This window comes from Amblyomma americanum, chromosome 11, assembly GCF_052857255.1.
Source record: "Amblyomma americanum isolate KBUSLIRL-KWMA chromosome 11, ASM5285725v1, whole genome shotgun sequence".
Taxonomy (NCBI): domain Eukaryota; kingdom Metazoa; phylum Arthropoda; class Arachnida; order Ixodida; family Ixodidae; genus Amblyomma; species Amblyomma americanum.
Window position 1 is genome coordinate 52387963 of NC_135507.1, and position 22037 is coordinate 52409999.

A 22037-nucleotide genomic window follows, 5' to 3' on the forward strand; every position below is an offset into this window, starting at 1 on the left:
CTTGAGTTCACGGATGAGTACTGCGCAGCTGGCGGTGCCAGCCCCAGCGATGCGCGGGCAGCACTCAAGGTTCGCAGGTGCGTACTGCGTGGCTTGTGATGGCAGCCCAGGCAATGTGCGGGCACTGGCGATGCGTGTGGCAACAGTGTTCGTAGGTGCTATGTGCAGCTGGCAATGGCAGCCATGGCAACGTACGGGAAATGATATGTATTCAGCGATGCTGTTCGCGGGTGCATATGTGCAGCTGGCGATGGAGGCCTGGCAACGTACGGGCACTGGCGATATGTCAGCAGTGCTCAATGTTTACAGGTGCATATGTGCGGCTGGCGATGGCAGTCACAGCGATGCGCGGGCACTGGTGACGTGCAGAATATTATTCACGAGTGCACATGTGCAGCAGAAAATGAAGGCCCTGGCAATGTGTGGGCACTTGCGATACGCGAGCAGCAATAGTGTTCACTGGTTCGTGTGTGCAACTGGCGACGGCAGTCCTGGCAATGGTGATATTTTGGTACCATTAGTGCTCGCGGGTGCGTATGTCCAGTTGGCAATGGAGGCCCTGGCAACTTACGGGCACTGGCGATGGCAGCCTTTGCAACATACAGGCACTGACGACATATGGGCCGCGTTAGTGTTTGCGGGTGTGTAGACGCGGCTGCCGATGGCAGCCCTGGCAACGTATGGGCAATGATGACATGTGGGTTACGACAATACTGTTCGCATGTGCGTATGAGCACCCGGCAATGGTGGCCCTGGCAATGTGTGGGCAGCCCTCAGTGTTCGCGGGTTCGTACTGCGGGGGCTGGCAATGGCAGCCCTGGCAACGTATGGGCAATGATGACATGTGGGTTACGACAATACTGTTCGCATGTGCGTATGAGCACCCGGCAATGGTGGCCCTGGCAATGTGTGGGCAGCCCTCAGTGTTCGCGGGTTCGTACTGCGGGGGCTGGCAATGGCAGCCCTGGCAACGTATGGGCAATGATGACATGTGGGTTACGACAATACTGTTCGCATGTGCGTATGAGCACCCGGCAATGGTGGCCCTGGCAATGTGTGGGCAGCCCTCAGTGTTCGCGGGTTCGTACTGCGGGGGCTGGCAATGGCAGCCCTGGCAATGTGCAGGAAACGCTCAACGTTCGTGGATGCATACAGCATAGCTGGCTATGGCTCTCCTGGCAATTTGCAGGCAGTGTTTCGTGGGTGCAAACGGTGAGGCTGGCAATGTGCAGGCCGCACGGTCGCGGCTGGAGCACACATCCTACTGAATCCTACTCTACTGGACCCGCTTTCCGGCTACGCCGCTATGTTGCAGCTGCCACACTGTTGCCAAAATCCCAAACTTATTGTGACTTATTTGCCACATTATCACAGGGGTTCCGGCTCCTGCGTTCATAAACTTGGCAGTGAGACGGAAGAGCTTTCAGAACATCTGGAACTCTGGAAACTGTACATAAGCAATTCACTCAGGAAAAATTACGGTCGTATCAGGGAAATTTGTATTAGTCCCGGTTCTATCACCAAGATCCTCTGTTCCTGAATCAATAAGAGGTAGAGGAATTACAGTGGTATTCATTTACAACCAAAAGTGAAATTTCCAAATGAGACTACACTAATAAGATGCAAGAGGGTGCAGGCGTGAAAAGGCAGGCAGAAGGAAGCAACCAGCCCAAGCTCTTTTGGGGGAAGGCAACAACCTTTCCAAAAGATGCAACGTGATAGACAAACCAAAGCAAGTTAAAAGTGAAAACGAAACTGTTGGCCCTATCATCCAGGCCGAAAGAACACCACAGATAGTCAACAACGAAAAATGCATCGAGAAGAAATACACGTAAACGTGGGGCATTCCTTTAGAGCGACCAAGAGACAAGGGAATGGGAATAAGACCACAGAGCACTGAGCAAGTTTATGAAAAAGGAAACAACAAACAAGTTAACTTGGCCAATGGCAGGGACCAAATCACATGTGAGGAAGAGGTTAACCGCTAAGGCTTACCCTAACAAACTCAAAAGCAAGATTGAATAACGCAACAAATAGGAAGCCTGAAGGATTAGGCGAGTTGGTGACACGAAAAGTGAAGAATGGCTCGGCCGAAGGACGAGAGGCAAACACACACACAAGCGCCTTGCTTTTGTGTTCCCCTCTTGTCCTTGTCTTTTTCCGCCATGCTATTCTTCACCTAACAAATTGGGCCAGTTGATATATACTCCCAGGCATGTGCCATATTTTTAAAAGACTAAAGACCAGAAGTTAGCACCGTAACAAAGGGCAGAGCACAACTAAAAACAGATTTATTCTGTGTGTGCGAAATTTTGAATGCTCTAAATTCAGGATGGCGTTCAGGGCAAGGAAACAGGAAGAAGAACGATAAAATGTTCACTCAGCATGCCATCCTTGTTTATGACGTCAAAAGAGATGCTGGACAGACGCCAGACAATTCCATTTTTATTTGGACAGGCCTCATTAGTTAATAAACGCACAATGTTCAATTTGAAAGCGCAAAATGTGAGGATGCCACGTGCAGCAAACATTTTAGTGCTGGTCACTTTTTCTGTTTCCCAGCCCACCCTTTCAACATTTTAACACAATGGCGAATGATACAGTCCATTACACTCTGCTTTATAAAGTTTTTTTTTTTTTTACATTGCAGGGCTTCGTTTCCTAAAAACATAGCACACACCACAGGAAGCCAGGGGCAGAAGGGGAAACGAATGAACAGAACAATTACTGCTATGGAATAGGACTGTTTTCGAGAGAGCCAGCAAATCGCAGAGCAGAATTCGAACCAGTGAAAGCCAGCAAAAATGCATGTAAGGAAACGGGGTGAATTGACGAGACAAAATGGCAAACAGCCACTCTTGGAACCCAGAGCCGTGCCGTGCAAGGTGCACAGAGGATAGGGACGGACGTGCAGGGGAACAAAGAGATCAGGGATCACCTCTGGGGAGGGGACGTCGGAAGCGAGGGCGCCGCTCGCCACCAGCTTGCGGAAGGCGAGTTCGGCGGCCTGGTGCTTGGCTTCCTTCTTGGTCTTGTCCCAGGCTTCGGCCACAGGTTTCTTGTCCAGAAATGCAACTGCTTTGAACCTGCCAAAAGTCACGCGAGGAGCTCACGTGGACTGAAGGATGTGCGTGACAGTGCAGTGTGTCATCCCTTTCGTTTTTTTTTTTGTTTTTTTTTGCCGAGATGTGCAGCACTGACCACTGTGTGCGGCACAAGGCAGACTTGGGCTCAACCTAATTAAACAGCCTGGCAAGATAAGCAGAAAGGCTGCTTGTTATTCACACGACAGAGGTGAAAAGCTGCCCCATATCTAATGCAGAGAAAAAATGACGGCGGTACCTCTCAGTTAAGACATGGTAAGCAAGACTAGTCTGCACTCACACAAGCAACACACCGCTCCATCAAACAATTTACTAGCACAGCACTGGTAGCCAGAAGAAGCAAGCTTCAATGTGGGAGGCAAAAGTTGAGAGTAGATTGAAAACAGCAGTTATTTCAGGAATTTGCTGAAGACCTCAGAAAGAAGGGTGTGAGGCAAGCTTCCAGTTCCGGAAGGTGCTTTAAAAATCCTGCTGTGTCTAGCGGCTAGAGCATCCCCCTTGCATGCGAGGGGTGCAGAATTTAATCCTCGGTGCCACCGGATACCTATCTGTGATACAACAGGTACACGCTTTCCCCCTTGCCCGGTGCTCAGCATTCTGGCAGCAAAATGATTGGGAATTGGGTCTCTGATCTCATCTTGCATAAAGAAAAAAAAAGCCACAACAAGCTTTACCACACAACGAGGATTTCAGTCCCTCGTGGATAGATTTTCCCCTGAGGGATGGGTAAGGCTGGCCAAAGAACCCTTTCCAGCCATTTCACTTCAGAAAAGCCGAGCACCAGGCCGGGGAAAATCTTGTACTAAGAAAATCATTGGGTACCCAACGGCACTGGGATCAAACCCAGTACGTCCCGAATGCGAGGCGGATGCTCTACCACAAGGCCAGCGCTGTGATTCGTCTACAAAAGGTGAAATCCTAGACAGATTTTCCAAGATTTTCATCCAAGAGAAGCTGAGCACCAGGCGAGGGGGAAAGCTTGTACCCATTGCATCATTGGTGGGTACCCAGCAGCTCTATGGCTCGAACGCTTGGCGTGACAGCCAATCAAATGATCATTAATGGCTGTAGTATTGTAATTAACATTTATTTCACGTCCATATCTTCCATACAGAAGGTCTGTACACAAGAACACCTACACTATTGTTTACCTGCTTACGGTATCCCTAAAACTCCCAACACATCAAGAGCAGTTATAGCAAGATCTGGCAGAATATGCAGACATTAGCACAAGGGCTCTCCAAGAATTATACTATATTGGTGCTGTTGGTCCATGTGTTTACAAACCAGGCGGGCTGGCAAAATAAGCGGTCATGTATATGGGAAGCACTGCTACCAGCAATACTTTCAGTAATGCCTTCTTGTTTTTTCACACACAAATCTGGCAAATGAGGTCCCTTACGTACTAGCCCTTGATTGTTAATCACGAAGCTGAACTAATACAATGGAAAGCCACTGTGACAGCATGAGGAGTTGTCCATACCCCTCTTCCCTGGCTTCGTCTAGTAATCTGGATACCCGGCTACCACCCAAGACGTTCCCAGCTTAACTCCTACCATCAGTGTGCACATCACACTTGTGTTGCACTATGGTTCGTGCCCACATTTCGTGCACAGTGCACATGACATTTTATACATAGTTTTCTCTGCACAGAACTGCATCCAAACTTTTCATATGGAATTTTCCAAGTACGGTGACAATGTTCGCTGCAGCAAGTGCTCTTATTTCTGCCTGATAGTTTGCAGGGCACCAGGGCAAAAGCTTCCAATCAACAACGATGAAAAAATGAAAGAAGAGGGTCTAGCAACTTGCACAGCAATAAATATGTCACACCTTGGGTTGTGGGGTGGGCCATCCGTAGCCACGATGTCAATTTTGGCCTCGACGTGCTGCATCTGGCCAAATTCATGGAAAGCGCTGACAGGGTTCTTTGTCAGGGACGCGTAGCTTGGGAACTTGGAGATGCTTTGCGGTCCCGGCGGGTTGGAGGGTGGCGCTGGGGCCGGGGCAGATGCCTCTTCCCGCACAGTGCCATTGCTGGCGCCACCGCTGACGTCCCCACCGTTATTGGTCTGCTGCTGTTGCTGCTGCTGCTGGGCATAGCTAACCTCTAGCGACTGCGACACCACCGACTGGGTGATCTTGAGGTTGGCCGCTGCAGCCGCGACAGAGGAGGGCGGGGCCTGTGGAACCACGCCCCCGTTGGCCGCGGCTGCCATGCCTGCAGCCGCCGCTGCGGCTTGCTGCTGCATCATCATCTGGGCAAAGGTGTTGCTCAGCCGCAGCAGCTCGTGCGGGGGAAGAGGTTGCCTCGCCGGCTTGGGGGGTCCCTTGGGCCCGCCCCGCGGTCCCACCCCGTTGGGCCCAGCGGCGTTCTCATCGTCAGCGCCGCCAAAGTCCGGCGGAGCGGCCGCGTCGCGGGGCGGTGCCTGCTTGCTAGCGGCCGCCGCTGCCGCAGCAGCGGCAAAGAGGTTATTTCGCTCCAGGTCGCCATAGCTGCCCGGCACAAGGGTCCAGGCGGGCGGCGTGTCCCACACCTTGGTGAGGACGCCCCGGTCCTGGAGCCGGTAGAGGATGGGGTTCACCTCACGCTTGTGCTTTAGTCCCAGGGCCTTGACCATGTCCTTGGTGTACACGGGCGTTCCAATGGTGCGCAGGTGCGAAATGACCAGCGCCGTCAGGTCCGTCTGCAAGATGTTGTTGGAGGCCGCCGCCGCAGGCGGGGCCGCGGGCTGCGGCACCGCCAGGGCGGCCGCGTTGGCCGCCGTTGTGGCGGCAACGCTGTTGGGGGCCACCGGCAACAGGGAGTTGGCGACCGGGACGAGCGAGTTGTTGGGCACGGGCGCAACCAGGGCGGAGCCCAGGGGCGGCTGGGGCTGCTGCGGCGACTGCTGCTGCGGTGGAAGAGGGCCGCCGCCCAGCTGCGGCGGAGGGGCCAGGGACGGCGCCGCGAACCTGCCACCTCCACGGGTGACCACCAGGTTGGGAGGTAGGTTGGGAGGAGGCGAGCTCTCGGGCAGCCGCACCGGCCCCTGCTGCTCTTCCTCGTTGGCCAGCGCATCTATATAAGTAGGTGCAAGAAAAGGGACGGCAATGGCCAGGTTTTAGTGTTTGTGTGCAAGGTGTCCAATGCTCTGACATCCATATTGTCTAGGCACTCACAATACAATAACTGTGGCACAATAGAATCCGTACAACACATTCTATTTGAATGCCCGGCGTATGCCAACGAGCGACAAACATTGTATGGGGCCACTCACCAAAGTGCCTCTAACAGTAGGCTGTGTGTTAGGTCCCTTAGCCTCCTTTACGCAGTAGGGGCATGCAATCAACTTTTTATTTGCCTATCTAAATCACATTGGTCTACTCGAAAAAGTCTAATACCCTCTAAATCTCACCATTATGTACTCTTCATGTAGTGAACCCTTTGTAGGATGGATACTGCAATTCATGACTTAATATCTCGAAGCGTTACTCACTGATGCATCTCAACCCAAACTGAATGCCCATTTATTTATTATTCTTTGCATTTTTAGTTTTTTTTTCTCCACCTTTCTATCACCAATTCCCTTCCCCACGCAGAGTAGCACGACAGCTAAAATCTCTGCTATTCAATAAAGAGTTTCTCTCCTTTAGTACGCACAATGACCCCGGCAATGAACGAAATACCGCACATTTAGCCTAAAATCCTAACTACAGAGGATCTTTGACTATATTCTTGACTATATATCATCATCATCAGCCCAACTACGTCCACTGCTGGACAAAGGCATCTCCCATACATCCAAATTAACCGTCCCGTGCCAGCTGCAACCACCTTATCCCCACGAACTTACCTATCTCATCCGTGCACCTGACGCTCTGCCAGCTCCTGCTACACTTGCCTTCTCTTGGAATTCACTGCGCTATCCTAAAGGACAACCAGTCACGTGTTCTCTGCATTACTTGCCCCACCCACGCCCATTTCATCTTGATTTCCGACTAGGATGTCATTAACTGGCATTTGTTCCCAGACTCACTCTGCTCTCTTCCCGTCTCTTAACGTTACACCTACCATTTTCTTTGCCTCAGCTTGCTGCATGGTCTTCAATTTAGATCCAAGCCTTTTCGTTAGCCTCGTAGTTTCCAGCCCATAAAAAAAAAACTGGCAAGATACAACTGCTATGTGCTTTCCTCTTGACAGTTACTGAGGGAGTATAATAAAGTTCAAATAACTGAGGCCACAATGACTGTGTGCTGAGCGATCACCACTACTGCAGTTCCCTCAGTGCTGAAACAGTGGATGAAATATGACCCCCTGTCCTATCAATGAGCTGACAAGTGATAACGCTGTAGAATTGCAACCCAGCTATGACCTATGCTTGTAGAAGAATCGAAGCCATCTGGCTGATGTACGACAGAGTACTTACTTGTTTACCTCTCAGTGTCCTGTAATTATATAAATGCTAATATTAAAGCTGCACCTGCTTCTATCAGCAGGGGAGGGTAAACTGTCTGCCTGCAGGGGTAACATCAGACATTCATGCAACATGTGCTTATTATTTCATTTGCTCTCAGCATTATGGATGCCACTGCCATGTGGCAGTTGCAGTGCAGCTCTTCTGTCAACACAGAACAGGTGTGACTTGAACATTTATGTGCACCTGCCTAATAAAGGCAGCCAATTTTGAATGTGCAGCAGTTCAAATAGCAACTGATTACATAAAACTGCCTGGCAGTTAGTGCAGTATAAAGATGATAAACATATACACAGGGCAATTCGTTTTTGGTTAAAACCCAGATTTACACATTTCTTGCACTCAAAAAAAAAAAAAAACCTTTTTAACAATCGTGTTAAACCCAATTTTGACCTGAAAATGAACTTTATAGAGAATATACTTATGCAGTGCGCAATGCTTTTGAACACACACAAACTAGCGGATATCTTACCTTGCGCTTATTCAAGAGCATTGCTTCCAGTTCACCGATGATAACCATTTTTTTTTAACTTGCTACTTATTACATGGCTTATATTTAAGGATAACTTCAAAAAATATGTTCCCAAAGCAGGAGGGAAAAACAACAATACTGACCAAATGTCTTATTGGTATCTTTGTATCTATGCCACGCATGCTAACAACATCCTGCTCTGAGGCTCTTGTACATTTGAAATAGTCATTGTGATGTTGAAGTAATGCCTCCGCAGCGTGAAAACAAAGGCAGGCAGGCCCAGACAGGCTCAGATTTTTGGAACCACTGTTGCTGGCCAACGCCGACGCCGGGTTTCATGGCCAATAAGCCATATAATGCTTTCGCATTAAACACTGTCAGTAGCCTCGAGGTTTCTAGTAAATACTTTACCTATGCTTTCACTGAGCCGCTACGAATGCAACAAACGCATTCCAAAAAGGTGCAAGCAAATTTTCATTTCTCCCTGCCACAACACGCTTGCTAAATGTGCACTGTGAAATAAGGTTGCACTGTTCTCTCTCTCTCTCTCATACACACACACACGCACGCACACGCACACGCGCACGCACAACCGGTGCATAAACGGGAATCCTGGCTTACCAGACGCATCTGTCGCTCCCGTGGGGAAAGGTGGGGGCGGCGAACGGCCGTCTGCGATGGCCAGAGGCTTGCCAGTCGAGTTCTCGTCGGGATGCCCTCTCAACTTATGCCAACCATCGGCCTGCACCAACAGGGGACCGCAATACGTCAGGACTGAACATGCGCTGATGTCTGCTATACGCAAGACTGGCTGCACACAATGCGAATGCTGTTACTTTTCAGTCCAGCTAACATGCTACAGTAACAAACCACTGTCTTTTATTCACCGTGAGATATTGAGAGTACATCACTAATCAAGACAGATAATAATGGCCTTGCAGCCTTACGAGCTCACTTCCACGTGCTCCAATCTCACAGAGAAGTGGCAAGTGGCAACAGTGCTGTACACTGCAAAGTTCTGTGACCTTCCTTGCTTTGTCAACAAAAGAAAATTGTAATGTCACTTCACCTGGGATGATTTGACCAAATAGCTTGAACAAATTTGGAAGGGAACATTTCATTGGAAAGCAACCAACCATTCCTCCCCATGTACAAGTGGAGTACAGACTTTTTCATACTTTCCAGGTAGTTTCCACATGGACGATTAAGCCTCGCGGACTTTTTCTCAGGTTCAACAAAGAAGTAAAGCTACAGTTTGGTACGGGCATCATCAACTGTTCCCCTTCATATAGGAGTGGATTGCACAGTTCAACATAGCCATGAGTAGTAGCGCCACCTCTGTGCAAAAATGACCACCAAAGAACATTCCTGATGCAAGGTATCACACGTACATTAAGAAATATGACACTTCTGGCTACTCCTATCTCAAGATTACAATAATCAAAACAGCCAACAACTGCCACCTAACAAGGTACAAGAAAAAAAAAGAACAACCCACATCACAACCCTGTGCTGTGTGATACAGCACCTAAATAAGGCTGCCAGTTTAATATGGGAAAAAACTTTGCCTGCATTATTAAATCCACAGCATGAGCTGCACAACAAAGTGCTATTCTTTAAAATTGCAGTTTTTGGCTTAAATTATGCATCACACAAGCCAAACATTTGTTTCATTTCTGCTGCTTCCTTAGAAAATCCTAAAACTCCCTTACATCCCCATCAGACCCTCCGTAAGTTATAATGCACATTTCTCTCATACGAAATTCTTAGAAACTGCATCACTCCCACTGCCTAAGAGCTAGTGCAAGTCAAGACAGTACTCACTGTGCTCCCACACAGTCAGCTTTTCAAAAGGGGTGCTCTGAGCAACCTCCCAACTTGGCTGATTTGTCTAAACCAGATTTCTGCTACCAGCAGTCAAACAGCCCCCAAGTCTTTCGTGCTTTTCCATAATATTTCTAGTAATTTTGATTTAAATATGCACTCTGTTGTGCATGCAGTTCACTAAATATATGCCATAAAACACTGTTGCATGTTTATGTAGGCCTGGAGACCCATAGCAGAGAGCATGGAGAAAACTGAAAATGGACCTATGGCAGCCAGGTTTTGTGTGTACATTTACGTGACCACCAAGACTTGAGATATGTATTTAAATTAATGCTGACAAGCCGAACTTTTTCTTGTCAAGTTCTAGCATAATGTCAAATGTGAGCTAAATGTGCAGTCACTCTGACACAAAATATTGATGCTCAACAGTTCTTTTAAGAAATATGTTAAATCGAGACAAGAACCATGAGCGTGCTGTTCGCAATGGTGCATGTGCCACAAAGCATGTTGGTTTTCATCATAAGCACTAGCCACACCAAAGTGGCACTATGCTCGCATATTATTTTAGTCATTTTTAAAAAATGCCTTGGTGCTCTGAACTGTAGTTTTGATAATGCCTATGCATCTCGTTAATGTCCTGCTTGTTGCTGCCAGTGCCCGTTGCCTAGGCAACAGGCAGGACTTTATCATCAGGTTTTGCTGGAATTGACCACCAAGGAAAAGCAACATCCCCGTACAGAAAAATTACATTTTAAACTATTCTGCTGTGCATCTCAGCCCCACAGCCAGGTATGCATCTATTTGGGCAAGGAGCTTTCAAGTGCTAAAAATAAAATATGGTCGAAAAAGTCTCTTTAATAGAAATGAATAACTTTGAAAATGCAACGATAAGGAACGTAAATCTGCCTTTATAAATTCCTTTGATACATTCATACAAGAAGTGGACAATAAAAAACAAAAAAGTTGGAGCTAATGAAGCATGCATGCAGAGCATTATTTATACAGCATTTAAAACTTAGCTTCATTATGATCAGCACCTTTGAAATTGGTCAGAGGTTTTGAAAAATCATGAAAGCACAGGCCAAACCTTTCATCTCTTCATGGCCAAACCCTAACTACAAGCAAAGAAAGGTCTGCCACATACGACACACCTCATCTACATAATTTTTCAGTGCAGCTGGACTGGTCACTTGACGGGGCGAAAAATGCTCTTTTCAAAATAGCCATGACTAAATTTTGGCAGAAAGACGTTCCCTAGTGCGTTCACTTCAATGTCTGGGAGGAGGAGGAGGAGAATGCCTGGGGTGCACTGCACTTCCTACGCACCCTCCATGAACAGCGAAATATATGAAGATGTTTGTGTGCACTATCATAAAATATGTACAATTACAAGTGAAGTGAACACCACGCATTGAAACATAATCCCATATGCATGAAGTGATTTTTAAAAACTTTTTGGTCCATGCGATGTTATTAGGTAACAAGTAACACTAGTAGAAAGCCCATTACATATATGCATGCTCATTGCTTTACCTTGCTCCTAACTTCTTCCAGATTTTTTACTTCTTTATGTTTAAAGTGAAGAGCTTACGAAAAAAAAGTTTTAATCCTCCCAAAAAAAGCTGCATGCAAGGAGGCCACAAAAGGCGAGGGCATTGCATTCAACAGTATCACATGGGACTTAACAGCAGACAGTCACTAGAAGCCAGTTTACTATCAATAAATCGTGCCACAAACTCATTTTTGATTAAAGGCGTTAATTGTGTGCTCCAGGGTCGAATTTACCAACTAACCCATTTTACCTGATTTCACTGATCACCTCATAAACATCTTTCCCTGACCACAAATGTCCCTGCAAGCTGCTTTATTATTATAATAATTCTGCAGGGAACAAATAATGTTTACTACACTCGAATCAGCACGAAAGCATGGATTTGTGCCACGCAGAAGATGACGATGAGCAGGCAGTGCCGCGGGACGGAGCGCTTGCGCTTCTCGGACAAACAATCGGCAAGAGACGATTTTGCTAGGCTCTGAACCTCTGGATTAGTGCTTTTTTTTGGGTTAACTAAATATACTGCGGTAACCATGCATTTCTGAGATGGGTTGAAAACATAGCAGGCACGGTGAAATTTTAAAATTTGCTGCAATGAACTGGAAGCATTAGGTATGTAATTTTCAATTAATATGAGTCAGCAATATACAACTTTTTCTAACCTCACTAAATTTCCAAACTCAACTTAAATTCAACCACGTCACCACTACCATCACCCAGGCCAAATCCACCATAAGAGAAAGGCCCCTCCCAAAAAATTACAGCTAGTCATGTCCCTTGCCAGCCACAGTCAGCACATGGCAGCAGAGTTGCCTCCCAACCTGTGAAACATCATGCATGGTGATTCCAATAATTCTGGGTTTTCTGTATAGCTCACTGGAAATTAACATTGAGTCTATTTTTTAATGCAATAGCATTTCAGTTGTCGTCATCCGAAAAATTACCAGCTTCTCTATAACAAAATTCCCCAATTGGTCAAGAGGGCTGTGACATCACCAGCATTGCCAAATTTGAAAATCTGAGGACTAGAATGTTCAAGTACCTTTCACTGTATTATCATGTGGGATTACACTAATCTGATCCACTAATCCACAACAAATCCACCCTCAAGTCTCCATTAATTCAACGTAATCCATTTCGTTTGGTTTCATCATCAGCCTGCCTACGCCCACTGCAGGACAAAGGCCTCTCCCATGTCCCTTCAATTAACCCTGTCCTTTGCTAGCTGCAGCCACTGCATGCCCGCAAGCTTCTTAATCTCATCCTACCACCTAACTTTGTGCCGCCCCCTGCTACACTTGCCTTCTCTTGGAATCCACTCTGTTACCCTTAAGGACCGACAGTTATCTTTCCTTCACATTATATGCCCTGCCCAAGCCCATACCTTTCTCTTGATTTCAACTAAGATGTCATTAACACGCGCTTGTTCCCTCACCCGCTCTGCATGCTTCCCGTCTCTTAACGTTACACCTATCATTTTTCTTTCCATAACTCACTGCGTCGTCCTTAACTTAAGCTGGACCCTTTTTGTTAGCCTTCACGTTTCTGCCCCATAAGTGAGTACCAGAAAGATACAGCTGCTGCATAATTTTCTCTTGAGGGATAACTTTTGTCTTGAGAGTTTAAGTCCTAATGTGACTCAGGCTATGAGGGACACTGTACAGTGAAGGGCTCCGGAAATTTCGACCACCTGGAGTTCTTTAATATGCACTGATAACGCACACTACACTGGCCTCTAGCATTTCTCCTCCATCAAAATGCAACCACCGCGGTAGGGATCAAACCCGCGCCTTTCGGGTCAGCAGCTGAGAGTCAAAACCACTGAGCCACCGTGGCAGCTTTGTAATCCATTTTCTGTAGTGAGCTTACTTCCAAAATTTTGGAGGTTCTTTGGAATTTTTGGGGACAGGGCAACTTTCAAATACTATCGGATTTTCTTCTTTAAGGGGGACACAGCTTTCAAACCACAAAAATCTTGACAAAAGAATCAAATTTAGGAAGCACCAGATTTCGTATTTATAATGTCTCTCTACTTATAGCCCGAAAAACTTTCCCTGAAAACAGCCCAGAGGTGACTTTAAAAAGGTGTTTGCGACCGAAGGTTTAAAAAAATTGGCTGATATCTCCGTGAAAATGCCAGTTCTCTCAAAAGCGTTTTTCGACCTGACTGCCCTGCTCGCAGGAAGCTTAGCACAATAATGGCTTCACAGATTTTCGTGCGATTTGTTGCACTGTGTTCCTTCATAAATATTTTATGCAGTGACGTTCCCATATTTCTAAATTACCTTTTCATATCTTTTCATCTGTCATTAATTTAACATGACAATGAGTGCATTATGCAAGCGTGGACATAACATTTTGTGTAGAAAAAAATGTAGCTGCTAAAAAGATTTGGAGAATGTCACTGCATCAACCATTTCTTAAGATAGAATTTAAGAGTGCCCATAGGCTCCTACCATGTTTTATTGTCACACCAGGCTTTCTGCAAGTTTGGTGTAGCAATGAAGCATATATAAATTTATAATGTCAAATATACCGAGGATATTTCAGCACAATTTCGTATTTAAAAAATCAGTGGACTTTCCAACAAGCATGAAAAATTTCATTCCTCTGCATGAAACAAATTGAGTTTCACCTCAGAACCCCCCCCCCCCCCCCCACCCCCCTAAAAAGAGGGTGGTAAGAAGGCTCCCTTTTTCCAAGTTTTTTCTTTTGTTTTTGCATGGCTGAAATAGATATAGAACCTATATAGACAACACTGGCAGAGCACACATAAGAGGTTCAAATATATATGGGTGCCATGATGCCATGTGCATCACACGGAAACCATATGGAAAGCGGATGGAAATCATGGAGAAAACTTACTGGAAGACACGATACCTGCCGCCAGATCCTCTGCTGCTACTAACCACATTCAATTTCCTTAGATATCAGTCCTGACAACTAGATTTAACTGACAACCAGTTTTAAGTTTCCTGCATTACCTGCTATGTCCAAGTCCATTGCCTCCCCATGACATTATGATAGCACTCATTTGCATCTGTTACCTAATCCATGCTGCTACTTTTCTGTCTCTATGATACCCCCATTATTTTCGGTAGCTTGCCACATTGTCCTTAACTCAATTTCAAGCACCTTTTCAAAGCCATTCTACCCTGCACAGGTAAGCATTTATGAAATACATGAATTATCCATTTCTCAGCCTCAGTATATCAGTAAGGAGCTGCTCATGACCCGAGAGTACCTGCCAAGTACAATCCACACAATTTTTACCCTGGCAATACCTTCCCATAATCTAAATTTACTGTCACTATTGTGACATTCCTTGTGTGCTACGAGGTACATTCCTTGTGTGTGCTACGAGGTACATTCCTTGTGTGTGCTACGAGGTTCCACGTTCCACGGCGCGGCGTAGACGGAGACCCAGATGACAGGCATCATCAATTACCCAGCCATGCTCGTTGAGAGTGACAACCAGAACGAAGGGGTTTAAGCCCAACCGGACCCAACCGGACCCGCCGCCGCCGCGGGGAAACAGGCTTTATCCTCCCCAATTGGCGTGGCGGTTTCAGGGGCGGCCCTCCCGGGCACATTCCAGGACAAGGGAACTGTCAGCGGGCCAGAGCGCGCCATACCACAGCCGACGCTATGCGCTACCGCGAAGACAACATTCTTTCCCTCGGACTCAACACGTGAGGGGGGGGCGAGACAATAAGTGCGGTGGTATGTTTGTGCACCCAAGTGAAAGCCCTAGCCCCCCCCTCCTTCCCCTCCGGCGTGGGCGTCCTCACCCTAGGGAGTGTGGAGAAGAGGATATAAAAATCGAGAAGCAGTACGGAAGAAGCACGCTCAGGACGACATCGTTCGCCAAGAGGGCCTTCAGCGCCGAAGCCCGTCGGCGTGCAGCTTCTGCCAGCAACCGCTCGAGCCCAACTCCGGAGCCACTCCATCGCCCCCATGAAGTCGTCGGCACGTAAGCTCGGACGCCCCAGCCTCTGAATCTTAATCATGTATAACTATTGAATATATCTGTTTGTTTAAACTGAGCCATACGGTGTCTCCTTGCCTCTCCGTCCCGTGTGGACCTGCGCATTATGGGGGTCATCACACTGGTGTCAGAAGTGGGGTCTCAAAAGCAAATGTCCTCTGAATGCTGCGACATTCATGACTTCAAAATTGTAATCAAAAGGGAATCACGGGACTGATTGTGGGACTTTTACCCCCATTTGAGAGGCTTGAGGCACCGGAGGGCTTGAAAAAAAAAAAAAAATGTCTATCTGAGGGAGCTCCCACTCCACAGCCGTCGCTCGGAGCAAGCATGCTGGCATTAGGAAGCGTCATTCCGACGTTTACGGGAGATAAGACAGGGGTTCCATTTCTTTTCCATGCTAGAAGAGATTGGGAAAATGGGGGGATGGTCCGATGCTCAAATGCTGGGAATGGCGAGGTGTAAGATGGCAGGAGCTGCTCATGATTTTGCATGGCGAGACGAAAAAGTAAAATCCACAAAATCATTTGCGGAATTTAAGAAGCTCGCGTTTGAGCATTTTGACACTGAACCACGTCACGTGCGAGTACAGAGGTTCCGTGACGCCGGACAGATGGTAGGGGAGGACGTGCGAACGTTTGCGTCGCGGCTTCAGCGCTTAGCGCGCGATACGTTAAGCAGGGAGGAGGAAGGAGACCAGCTTAAGAAGAAATACGCGGAGGATATACTTAAAGAGGAAATGACCGCTTTGTTCGTGGCTGGTCTGCAAGACCCCGTGCGCCGGTTCGTGCTCGCGCAAGCCGAGCAATTTCGACCAAGCCGTGGAGGCCGCATTGGATGAGGAACAAAATGATGCGTTAACGACAGCCGCAGCGAGAGTACGCGTCATAGAGAGAGCGGTGCTCAACCCTGAGGTTGCTCTCTTGACAGAGCGGTTAGATCGCTTAGAACAGCTGCTATCTCAGCAGGTAGAATGCCAGGTTGAAGCGCGCGCTCAACAGCGCCCATTCGCTGGAAACCGGAGACCGCCACAAAGCTACAGGCGCGGTATGCGAGATTTTGAAGAAATCGTATGCTTCGCTTGCCAGGGTCGCGGACACATCGCCAGGTTCTGCCAAAACGTGCGCCGTGGGGAGCCACAAAGAGAAGCAGGCGAGACACGCCCTAAGCAAGCCGACAGCGGGGCTCCAGATACCGAGTCAAAAAACTAGTTAGTCCTCCCCAGCCTGAGGAGCGTGGGGAGGGAGCAGTGGATGATGAGGTGGTGGTAGTTTGTGTGGCCGACGAGGCATGCCCTGTTGTGCGTTGCAAGTTAAATGGTTGTTGCATGGAATTGTTGATAGATACGGGGTCAAAGGTGACATTGCTTAAGGAGAGCAGTTTTAACACGCTTCGAAGGAAGGGGGACCGCGAGGTGTTGGAAGCGTCTGGCGGTATGGCAACCAAATTTGTAGGCATAACGGGGGCATAACAGAGTGCCCCTACGGGTGGTTAACTGTAGCCAGCAGCCACTGAGCCTTCCCAAGAACAAAACATTGGCTTTCTTCACCTCTGCGATAGAGCAACGTGAGCCCACCGATACGGTACTCGCAACTGTAGAGCATGCTAGTCCTTCGGCTGCTCCAAAGGTGTCGTTCGATCTTTCTCACGTAAAATCCAGGGAGAGGGAGGCTCTGGCTGGTTTGCTGAACGACTACTCGGAGGTATTCGCCGCGTCCAACCTGGATTTGGGCTGCTGTGGCGTTATAAAGCACAGGATAGAAACCGGCACTTCATCGCCCGTTTACCAGCGTGCATACAGGATTCCTTACTCCCAACGTGAGAAGATGGAGCGGCAGGTGCAGGACCTGATTGATCGCGGCATTGTCGAACACTCAAAGTCACCCTGGGGAGCACCAGCACTATTGGTGGAAAAGCCAGATGGCTCATATCGATTGGTAGTGGACTACCGCAAACTAAATGCCGTAACTCGCATCGATCCATACCCCATCCCCAATATACAGGAGACGCTTTCTCAGCTGGGCTCTGCCAGGTACTTCACGGTAGTGGACATGGCGGCGGGATTCTGGCAGATAGCAATGGATCCGGCAGATGCCGAGAAAACGGCATTCAACACGCCCTCAGGGCACTATGAATGGAAAAGAATGCCGATGGGTCTGGCCAACAGCCCTGCTGTCTGGCAGAGAACCGCTGATGTTATCCTGGCAGGTCTTCTGGGGAGGCTGTGCTTCGTGTATATGGATGACATTATCATATACAGTGACAGTTTTGAGAACCATTTGCGCGATATTGAGCAGGTTTTGGTGCGACTAAGAGGAGCGGGTCTCAAGCTGAAGCCCTCTAAGTGCCAATTCCTCAAAAACGAGGTGAAATACCTCGGGCACGTTGTTTCAGCTGACGGCGTGCGACCGGACCCTGAGAAACTAAGGTGTGTTTCGGATTTTCCATCCCCGACTAGCGTCCGCCAGGTCCGGCAGTTTCTCGGCCTGATCGGTTACTACCGAAGGCACATAGAGGAGTTCGCCAAGCTCGCTAAGCCGCTCACCGCCTTAACAGCCAAAAATGTCGCCTTTCGCTGGGACGAAAACGCGGAGGATGCTTTTGGGGCCCTGAAAAGGAAGCTAATGAGTGCACCGCTGTTGCGCCACCCGGATTTTAATTTGCCCTTCGTTATGGCCACAGATGCGTCAAAGTTCGCAGTTGGTGCCGTGCTATCTCAGGTTATCGAGGGCAAAGAACATCCCCTTGCTTTTGCTAGCCGACAGCTCAGCCCCACAGAGCAAAAGTACGGAGCTACGGAAAGGGAGTGCCTCGCCGTTGTCTGGGCAGTAAAGCACTTCAGATGCTACCTTTACGGCCGCAAATTCAAGCTAGTCACAGACTGCCATCCTCTGAAATGGGTGATGAGTGTCAGGGACCCTAGCTCGCGACTCGCTAGATGGAATCTACACCTGCAGGAATACTGCTTTGAAGTTGAGCACAAGTCAGGAAAGACACATCTGAATGCTGATGCACTCAGCCGCACAGCTGCCGTGGCAGCTATAGATGAGTTTGTCCCCGTAGTCGACCCCGCCGAATTACGCACAGAGCAGTGCAAAGATCCTGACCTGAAGCGAATAATCGAAAGCTTAGAGGGCGCACCGTCTCACCCCGAACAGCTAGGTTATTTCATTGGCAAAGACGGCACCCTGTGTCGGCGCACGAGGCCAACCAGGAAAGGGAGACCAGAGAAAACCGCTTGGGAGAGAGTCGTCATACCTCGGTCGTGGACAGAAAGGGTTCTTCGCGCGTTTCACGATGCGCCATGCGCCGGTCATTTTGGCGTAGCGAAGACACGCAGGCGTGTGGAGCGTTTGTACTTTTGGAGTGGCATGCGACAGGATGTTAGAGACTACTGTGCGAAGTGTCATTCCTGTCTCGAAAGAAAAACACCCAAGGGACGAAGACCAGCTCCAATTCAGCCGTTCCCTGAGGTTTCGGCTCCCTTCGAGCGGACAGGTATGGACATAATGGGCCCATTGCCCACGACCACTTCCGGAAACAAGTACATTTTAGTATTTGTCGACCACCTTTCAAAATACGCGGAAGGGGTAGCACTCCCCGATCAGAAGGCAGACACGGTTGCAAGAGCATTTGTCGAACAGATCGTGCTCCGACATGGACCCCCGAGGCAACTCTTGACAGATCGGGGAACGAGCTTCGTGTCGCAGCTAATGAGGAGAGTTTGCGAGCTGCTTAAGATCGCTAAGAAGCAGACAACACCGTACCATCCGGCTTGCAACGGCGCGGTGGAGCGACTGAACCAAACCGTGGACGGGTTCCTGTCGCATTTTGTTTCGCGCGACCAGCGGGACTGGGACTTGTGGCTCCCGTATGCAATGTTTGCCTACAATTCCGCAGCACACGAGAGCACGGGCGAATCGCCATTCTTTCTTCTCTACGGCCGAGACCCGGACCAGCCTAGTGAAGTGCCAGAGGGCCCCCGTCGTGTCCCATACGCTTCACTGGACGACTATAAGGTGGAGCTAGAATCGCGCTTGCAAGTGGCGAGGGACATCGCAAAGGAGGCCTTAAAGAAAGCGGCGAAGCGCAGGAAGGAGGTGCACGATCGCAGTGCTAGAGACGCGCCGTTTAATGTGGGGGACAGTGTGTACATTGAAAACTGCCAAAGGCAGATTGGGCTAGCTCGTAAGTTCCAGACGAAGTGGAGAGGACCGTGCGAGGTTGTCGAGAAGCTTTCTCCGGTAAACTTCAGAGTCCGAGACGTGAACCGGCGCTTGATAAGGATACACGCAAATCGCCTCAAGTCGGCACCGGTTCAGTATTCACGAAATGAGGAAAGGGAAAGCGCGGATTTTGATGGGGACAGAAGTGAAGCGGAGCGCGCAGATAGTTCGCAAGAAACGCCCTCTCCTGCATTTGTTCGGCAGGCGCCAGAGGTGACGGCCAGAATGCCACCGGATTTACTTCATGCATTGCTAGAAGAAGAAGCGCGCGAGGTTGCCGCGCAGATAACGCCAGGAGAGGCTCCTGCCACGAGCCCTCGCGAGTCCCAAAGCAGACAAAGGGTCACAGACTTACTTAGTATGACTCATGAAGGCCGATATCCGCTGCGAAATCGGAAAGCTAAGTCGGACTAATGGTGTAAACAGAGCGGAGTTTTGAACTGGTTAGAATTGTGTAATGCCACAGCTCATAACATTGCTATGTGCTTATGTGTTAAGTTATCGGAGTTGGTAGTTAAACCTTTCTGTCATTAAGTAACACCTTCACAGGAGAGCATGCGGAGCGCATGCAGAACCTGCCCTACTTCCTTTCGTTATCTATATTTTTGTCTGTGCTGTGATCGTGCTAGAAGTGGGAGCTCCTTTGTAACTGTGGTAAATTTATTTCGTCCAGTTTGGACTAGAAAGGAGAGGCTTGGGTGCTGAGTTTCATGTTTATCTGTAAAAGAAGATCAGTGCTGCCCCTGGAGACGCCAGTTATGACAGCGGAGGCATATGGTGTTGTGCAGTGGTGTTGAGTGCAGCGAAAAGTGTTTTGTCGGACGCACTGTGCGAGGCGATTCAGAAAGACAAGGGGAGCTGCAGGGACTCAAATGTTCGGAGAACATTCTTCTGGAGGGTGAGCGAGTGTGACATTCCTTGTGTGCTACGAGGTACATTTCTTGTGTGTGCTACGAGGTACATTCCTTGTGTGTGCTACGAGGTTCTACGTTCGACGGCGCGGCGTAGACGGAGACCCAGATGACAGGCGTCATCAATTACCGAGCCATGCTCGTTGAGAGTGACAACCAGAACGAAGGGGTTTAAGCCCAACCGGACCCAACCGGACCCGCCGCCGCCGCGGGGAAACAGGCTTTATCCTCCCCAATTGGCGTGGCGGTTTCAGGGGCGGCCCTCCCGGGCACATTCCAGGACAAGGGAACTGTCAGCACCACAGCCGACGCTATGCGCTACCGCGAAGACAACATTCTTTCCCTTGGACTCAACACATGAGGGGGGGCGAGACAATAAGTGCGGTGGTATGTTTGTGCGCCCAAGTGAAAGCCCTAGCCCCCCCCTCCTTCCCCTCCGGCGTGGGCGTCCTCACCCTAGGGAGTGTGGAGAAGAGGATATAAAAATCGAGAAGCAGTACGGAAGAAGCACGCTCAGGACGACATCGTTCGCCAAGAGGGCCTTCAGCGCCGAAGCCCGTCGGCGTGCAGCTTCTGCCAGCAACCGCTCGAGCCCAACTCCGGAGCCACTCCATCGCCCCCATGAAGTCGTCGGCACGTAAGCTCGGACGCCCCAGCCTCTGAATCTTAATCATGTATAACTATTGAATATATCTGTTTGTTTAAACTGAGCCATACGGTGTCTCCTTGCCTCTCCGTCCCGTGTGGACCTGCGCATTATGGGGGTCATCACACTATACTCCGTTTCATACATCAGGTGCAACGCTGTGAAAGGTACGGAAGTAGTCCGGACGGGAAAATAAAGGGAGGCACGTTACTCCCCGCTTGTTCTGTGCCAGAGTAGTCTATGGCACGAGGAAGCGACAGCGTGTTGTAAACAATAATAGTGCATTTAATCAAGATCGTGACAAATGTGTCATGTGGTAAGCCTACAGGCAAAGCATTTAGTATGTTTCGCTCACCAGAAATAACGCACTACTTTTTGGTCGTGGATGCAGGCAGCGCAAACAAGAGTGCTAGCTTTGACAGCGTTGCACGTGATGTTAGAAACATGATGTTACTCCCTCGCAACTTTTAGCAACTTACTAACTACCATTAACTGCATTTTCATTAGCAGGTCTGTTGAACATTACTGTAACAGTTATATTGGTAATACTGGCACATAAGCTACTAATACCCCAGTCAAGCACACAAGTTAAGCCCACATCACTCTGGTGTGGTGCTCTGGCACGTTCAGCGGCATTTTAGGCTACACGGTACTCAACAGGGATGCAGGGTGTCACAAAAATGGCAACAGAAAAGGAGAGGAATTTTTCAAAACCTAGATAAGGAAGCAAAACCAATAAAAAAAGCAAAAGAAAAATTTTGCCAAACGAAATAAAAGTTTATATAATTTAAGGTATTAAGACTGGCCAAGATGACTTTCTAGCCTATCCAGAATCCTCACAACAAATAACA

The 22037-nt window shown here is 48.7% G+C and overlaps 1 protein-coding gene across 1 annotated transcript in view; it reads right to left on the reverse strand.

Moving 5' to 3' along the window:
- LOC144110440 (uncharacterized) overlaps window positions 1-22037 on the reverse strand; it is a 50686-nt gene that overhangs the window by 22293 nt on the left and 6356 nt on the right. Inside the window, exons 2-4 of the mRNA XM_077643337.1 lie at window positions 8655-8775; window positions 4938-6165; window positions 2939-3086 (exon numbers count right to left, since the gene is read on the reverse strand). Coding sequence (XP_077499463.1) covers window positions 2939-3086; window positions 4938-6165; window positions 8655-8775 — 1497 coding nt within the window. The remainder of the gene's footprint in view (window positions 1-2938; window positions 3087-4937; window positions 6166-8654; window positions 8776-22037) is intronic.